Source organism: Trichechus manatus, unplaced genomic scaffold (assembly GCF_000243295.1).
Source record: "Trichechus manatus latirostris isolate Lorelei unplaced genomic scaffold, TriManLat1.0 scaffold00003, whole genome shotgun sequence".
NCBI lineage: Eukaryota > Metazoa > Chordata > Mammalia > Sirenia > Trichechidae > Trichechus > Trichechus manatus.
In genome coordinates, this window is record NW_004443939.1 from 5616852 (window position 1) to 5624240 (window position 7389).

At 35.8% G+C, this 7389-nt stretch overlaps 1 protein-coding gene across 2 annotated transcripts in view; it reads left to right on the top strand.

Moving 5' to 3' along the window:
• Positions 1-7389, top strand: part of HOOK1 (hook microtubule tethering protein 1) — a 93688-nt gene that overhangs the window by 16519 nt on the left and 69780 nt on the right. For both annotated transcript variants that reach the window (XM_023730593.1, XM_023730594.1), the window contains exon 2: positions 3190-3275. In XM_023730593.1, the coding sequence (XP_023586361.1) occupies positions 3190-3275 (86 nt within the window). The remainder of the gene's footprint in view (positions 1-3189; positions 3276-7389) is intronic.

Sequence of the window (7389 nt, forward strand, 5' to 3'; positions counted from 1 at the left end):
TATTAGTTCCAGTAGATTTCTCGTGGAGTCTTTAGGGTTTTCTATGTATAGTATCATATTATCTGCAAACAGGGACAGTTTAACTTCTTCATTACAAATTGGGATGCCCTTTATTTCTTTTTCTTGCCTTATTGCTCTAGCTAGAACTTCCAGCACAATGTTAAATAGGAGCGGTGATAAAGGGCCTCCTTGTCTTGTTCCTGTTTTCAAGGGGAATATTTTCAGCCTCTCTCCATTAAGAATGATGTTGGCCATTGGTTTTGCATAGATGCCCTTTATTATGTTGAGAAATTTCCCTTCTATACCTATTTGTTTGAGAGTTTTTATCAGGAATGGGTGTTGCACTTTGTCCAATGTAAAGGCTGAATCTTTTTTATGAAGATCTTTAAATTCAAAACAGTGGCTTCCTCTCTGAAATAAGGAGCTAGAGGGTGAGAATATGGGAATAGAGTTGACTTATGGTTGAATTTTTGTTGGCTATCAGGTGTGAAAACTCCTTTTTCTTCCTTGATTTCTGTGATCTTTATATTGAAGCAGCTCAGGAATGCATTTCCTCATTTCTGATTATTTACTTTATTAAAAAATGGGAAGAAAGTAAGATGATTGTTCACTGGGACATTGTGTTTAGCAATGGACACCTGTAGGAGCCCTGTCTTTTTTTTGGTCACTCACTAAGAAGGCTTTTGCCACCTCTATGGAGAGTAGTGTGAAATAACGCATTTTCTTTTGTCCCTCTACTTGTGCTTCACTGACCCCTACTGAGCTTTTTAATTTATTCTCTATTCTGGGCTATAAAGCCTTTGAGTTTAGCCTAATGAAATTGTATTCTCTGTTATCTAATTTATTTTGCAGCTAGTTTTAGAACCGCCAAGAGAGGCTTCAGTTTTTATGGCTATAAGGAGGAGAAATTGATCTTAATCTGAACATGGTGGGCAACAAGGCAACTACTTAGCATATATCCTCCTTATACATATATATATATTTTTTACTATTTTGCCTAATATCCTGCGTCTCTGAAGTTGTCCTCTTTAAATCACTAACCATACTCATTTTTAAAAATGTTAATGATATAAACGGTAAGTAGTTAGGGTTGAAAAGCTGAACTAACAGTTAACCTAAAAGTATATGAATAACTTTCTTTTAAAGATGCCTTAAAACCTAGGGATTCTCTTCCCTGTACATTCGTCCAGTTGCAAAATCTTTCTTATTTGATATATTTTAAATATTCCATGAAATCATTCCATCTTCTCAGTCAGTATTACCCTAATTCAGCTGTCATCTCTCTCAGCTATCCATTTTTATCAGTAGGGTTATTGTAGGAGCCCTTCTAACTGGTCTTTCTGACTCGAGCGTAAAGCTACCATTCTCTGCATTGCTATTGCTGCTATCCAAAATAGACTGAAGATGTCACTCTCTTCCTTATTACCCTTCAGTGAGTCTTCATCACCCATAGCAGTGGCTCTCAAAAATTGATGTGCATAAGAATCATTTGGAGATTTTCTGATTTAATATGTCTGGAGATTCTGATACATATTTTTCCTAGACTTTGGCTCGTCAATAATGTGCTAACAGTTTTTGAGCTTATCCCACGTACCAGGCACTGTTCTAAGTATGTTATGATTGCTAATTTATTTAATTCTCATAACCATCCTGTGAGGTAGAAACTATTCTGTTTCCCATTATATAGATGATACTATTAAGTATAAAATTAGTCCAAGCTTCTTGTAATGGCCCTCCAGAGTCCTTACTCCTGCCTGTCTCTTCAACCCCCTGGTCTACCACTCGTACCACATCCCCCTTTGCACTGCAAATCTAGTAATACTGAACTTTATGTTCCCTCAAGATGCCATCTCTTTTCATGTATCTGTGCCTTTATCATGTTCCTACTTCCTGAAGCTTCCTTCCCTTTCTTCATTTAGAAATACATACTACTCATCCGTCAAGACCGTCCATTCGGAAATCATCTCCAAGAAGTCTTTCCTAAATACAAAGGCCTGATTAGATTAGTTGACTCTCCTGTTTTTTAGAACATTTTGTGCATAGTATAATCATCGGACTTACTACTGTCTAGAAAATATTCGTGTCTTTTTCTCCCCTCCATAACTCTTAACCGAAGTTACTTCGGGGTAGAAACCTGGTAATTTTCCTTTTTAATTTCATCCTATGTAACAGTGTCTTCATAGAGTAGGAGCTCAGTAAAGTATCTCTGTGTACTTTGAAAGTAACCCTGGCTACTTTCAGCTTGTCTATGTCATTCTTCCGTGTTGTATTAGGACAGTGGAAGCAGATTTGTAAAATCTCAAAATGCACAGGAACATTAAGGGGGAATTAAAGTGGGAGAGATTTTATCAGATTAAGGTAGTTAATTAAGTGCTAAATAAAGGATTTGTAACTAAATACTGAAAATGAGCATATGTAGGAAAAGAGAATCATAGTTTATCACCTTGATGGGTCAATTTCAGATTTGTAAAAAGTGGATGATTCCCTTTAATTCTGTTGTAAATCATTTTAAACTTATTTTTCTGTCTTGTATTTGCATTTTTACTTGTAAGAGATGTCACTGCCCCATTTCCCTTTTTAATATGTACACGAATGTCTAACAATTAGAGTTTTAAAAGTCAGTAATATCTAAACCCAAACTAGATAGAAACTATTTTACATGATGGGCTCTTAATTGTTCATCCCCTGAGGATGATTGTTGGATAGCAGACAGAAGTCCTATTATTTCATAGCTTATCGATAAACTATAGTTTTAGTCATTTCTAGCGTTTGGTTTCCTATAAAGTGATATGAATGAAATTTTAACTTGCAAATGTTGGGTTATCTTAAAGTTCTTTTTCTGATGTTATTCTCCGAAAAATAGACAAAGCGCAGACTGTTACTCTTAAGAGTTCTATTTGGGGCTTTGTATTATTCAGAGATTATAAATTACTTCATTCCTGTGCATTATTCTGAATAATCAATATCTTAGGCATGATTTTGTGAAATGTTATGTTTATTTAAAAAATACTACATATCCATAGAAAAGCATTGCTGTAGTTCCATTTGTTTGACAGGGCCTGTGTTTAAACAAAACATGGCAATATTTAACTGTTTTTTCCCTTTCAGTGTTCTGGGGAGTGGGTAATGCTACCCTGTACCCTATAGGTATAAAGTAGCAGTAAGGTCATTTGCTTTATGTCATTTCAGCTGCAGACATTCAGTACCGTGGCTCCTTGTCAAGATATCAAACAGCTGACTAATGGAGTTGCCATGGCACAAGTTCTTCATCAGATGTGAGTAGTGGTCCTGACACTTTCTGAAAAGAACTGTAAGCCCAATATCAAAGTCTACAAGGAGGAAAACATAGGTTATTGAAACTTTATCCTATCTCGGTGATGACAAGCGTATAGGTTATTGAAACTTTATCCTATCTCAGTGATGATAAGCATATAGTATCAAGGCATTCTTGGAACTAGAGAACAAAAAACTTTACCACATCATTATTCCTTTGTTGCTCATAGACATACATCTTAATTAAATGAGCAGTTAGGATTCATGTTTGTTTGTGATTTTATGTTTAACATGTTCTAGTCCTATTCATAAGATTATAGAAACTGTAAAAAGAAACAGATTAAAAGAATGACATAATTGCTTATAATGTTTCCATCAGTTATACTATCGTCATTTCAAGGTATCAGTGCATGGAGATTGTTATCTTAGACGTTATTGAAGCATAAACTCTTAAAATTGTAGATTTGGAAAAAATACTAGAGTTATATTTTAAAACTTATTTCTGAATTAGTAGTAGTAGTTGCATGAGTTCACCAATAATGAAATGATGCATGAGTGAAATTTAAAGTCACAGATGCTGAGGAACCTTGTCATGATTTGAATTACTTCCCCCCAAAAATGTGTATATCTGTTTGGCTGGGGCATGATTCCTGGTAGTGTGTGATTTTCCTATATGTTGTAAATCCTGCCTCTATGATGTTAATGATGGAGGATGGGTGGCAGTTGTGTTAGTAAGGCAGGACTGGATCTACAAGACTGGATTGTGTCCTGAGGCAATCTCCTGAGATATAAAAGAGAGGAGTGAGCAGAGAGACAGGGGTACCTCATACCATCAAGAAAGCAGTGCTGGGAGCAGAGTGTGTCCTTTGGACTGGGGTCCCTGCACCGAGAAGCTCCTAGTCTGGGGAAACACTGATGAGAAGGCCGAGAGAGAGAAAGCCTTCCACTGGAGCTGACACCCTGAATTTGGAATTTTAGCCTACTTTACTGTAAGGAAATAAACTTCTCTTTGTTAAAACCGTCCACTTGTGGTATTTCTTTTGTAGCAGCACTAGATAACTAAGATAAACCTTAACCTAATAAAATGATTCTCTTGGGCTAGATCTGTTTTGCATAATATCAAACATTCCTAAATCCATTATTTCTTAATATTTGAAAAATATTGTGCAAGGATTAGGATTTTAAATCTACAGTATTGAGCTATGTTCTTTGCCCTTAGGGGGAAAACCAGAACCAATTCTGTGTCAAAATTAATTAATAATAAGCATAACAATTTTATATTAGCTTACTTTCATGATAATATATCTTCAAGGAGACTGTAATCCTATTTCTGCTTCACAGTTTTCTAGTCAGAGATTGTTTATTTAACTGTGGCCATCATCTTGTTTGATGTGATTCACGTTGAAAACCATGTAGATGAGTTAGCAAAAATTCATTACCACTTTTAGAAAAACAATATAAAATATCAAATCCTAGTTAATTGGAATCTTTAAAATGATCTAATTTGAACAGACAAATTTTATGGTTAACTCAAAATTAACAGTTAAAGAGACCAACTTAAATGATACTTTTTTTGGTAATCATTCTACAGTATGCCTTATTTCCCTGTTTTCTTGAGTTCTTTTTTTTTTGTTGTTGTTGTAGTTTAAGTGAAAGTTTACAGTTGAAGTTAGTCTCTCATACAAAAATGTATACATACATTGTTATGTGACCCTAATTGCTATCCCTATACTGGGAAAGCACACTCCTCCTTTCCACCCCTGATTTCCCGTGTCCATTCAGCCAGCTCCAAACCCTCTCTGCCTTCTCATCTCCCCTCCGGATAGAAACTGCCCATTTAGCCTCATGTATCTACTTGAGCTAAGAAGCACACTCTTCACGAGTATCATTTTATGTCCCACAGTCCAGTCCAATCTTTGTCTGAAGAGTTGGCCTCGGGAATTGTTTTAGTTCTGGGTTGGCAGAGAGTCCAGGGGCCATGCTTTCTGGGGTTCCTCCAGTCTCAGTAAGACCATTAAGTCTGGCCTTTTCACTAGAATTTGAATTCTGCCCCCAGCCTTTCTCCTGCTCTATCAGGGACTCTCTGTTGTGTTCCCTGTCATGGCGGTCATTGGTGGTAGCTGGGCACCATCTAATTCTTCCGATCTCAGGATGATGCAGTTTCTTGTTTATGTGGCCCTTTCTGTCTCTTGGGTTAATACTTTCCTTGTAGCTTTGGTGTTCTTCATTCTCCTTTACTCCTGGTTGTTGGGACCAGTTGATGCATGTTAGATGGCCGCTTGCTAGCTTTTAAGACCCCAGACGCCAGTCACCATTAATTATTTCTTAAATTTTTTTTTATTTATATCCTAATTGGTTTCCAAAGTATTTGGTTGATCATAGCCAAGCATTATGAACATGATTCTTTCTTGATGATCTGGAAAAGTCATCACTGTTTTTTGTCTTTAATCCAAAGATGTCATTTGTATGCATTGTGGTGGGCTTTAGTAGCTTTATGCCACAATACAGTAGAAGAGCCCTGTTTTTACCATGATGTAATGCATAATGGCTCTTTGACCTCCTATACTGTAGCACTGTGTCTGATGTTTAGAGTAACGTCAGGTAAATTTTAGTTAATGTGTATCCTTTATCATCAACTCATTTTTCCACAGTCTGTCCCAACAGACTGTACTATTACTACTGATTGCCTAATGTTCTTCTGGCTTTTCTTTTTCTTCTCTTTTTTGTTGCATTGTCTTCTAATAGCTTTCCTTCAGGAAAAATAAGGTAGCCAGCCAATCAGAGAGCTCTCCTTCTTTTTAAAACAAATTACCAGTCACCTAAAATTAGTCCTAAATCCGTTTTTTGCTTCATTTGCCTGTTTTTGCATGTTCTTAGATGTCTGAGCCTCTTATTTTCCAAGAACCATGGTTTTTGTCCCCTCCCCCCTTCTTTCTTTTTTAACCCCCTTCCAGTTCTGGAGCGTTTCAGAAGTCAGGGTCCTGGAAAGTGGGATACATAGCATATATTTTACCCTAGTTGGGTCAGTGTATTATATTCCTGTTAAAATGGCAAATTTTACCGTATTCCTTTGACTATTTCAAAGCACTTCAGTATATGTTACAATTTATTACATACTGCTTTCGTGGCTATTGTGACATCAGACTGCATCTGAGTTGTTACTGAAGGTAAGAATTTAAACAATTCTTTCCTTATTTACCTGAGGCAGGCATGCTTTTATATAATAGAATCTAAGAATGGAATTCCGAAACTCTTATGTGTCAGACATGGAGAATCATGGAATTATTGTTAGAGTTTAACAGGTCCTGAATACATACTATGTACCTCTCTTTTTCAAGTATATGTAGCTTTTGTTACTTAAAAACCATTATTTTTAAACTGCTCTTGAATTTGTGATAACCTTTTGTCATTTTCTTAATCAGTGGATTCTGAAACTGTAATTATTATGTAGATTCGAAAATTATTTTGAAGTTTGAGAGGGTCTTCATACTCAAAGGTTGGAAATCGGTGATTTGAAAGATGAGTACTCTGCTAAGACTGGCTAAGATGGTTATTGATTTTGGAAAACAGTTTGAGGAGAGAAGTGTCTTTATTTTTAAAAACTATTTATTCTCTTTTTCTTTTCCTTGAGGAAAATGATTGTAGGCTGTAAACCTTGTTTATTAACACATGTTGTTATTTTAATCTGAGGGAAAATCTATAACTACAATTATAAATAATACATGCCCCTTCCCCCAAAGGAAAGGTGTAGTTTTGTTTACTTAAAGCACCAGATAACCTCTGTTTATTTATGTTATTCTTTTTTTTTTATATTTTATTGTATTTCAGGTGACGGCTTACACAACCAATAGTTTCTCAGGAAACATTAGTGCACATGTTGTTTTATGACATTGGTTAGCAACCCCACAACATATTAACCTTCTAACTTCTCAACCTTTTTTTTTTTGGTGAAAATACACATAGCCAATACACTGTTTTGAAAATTTCTACGTGCACAGTTCAGTGACATTGACTACACTCTTCCAATCAGTCTGTTATTCTCACTTAAGATGAAGGCTTACAGAACAAAATAGTTTCTCATTTAACAGTTACTACAAATGTTGCCCTATGACAATG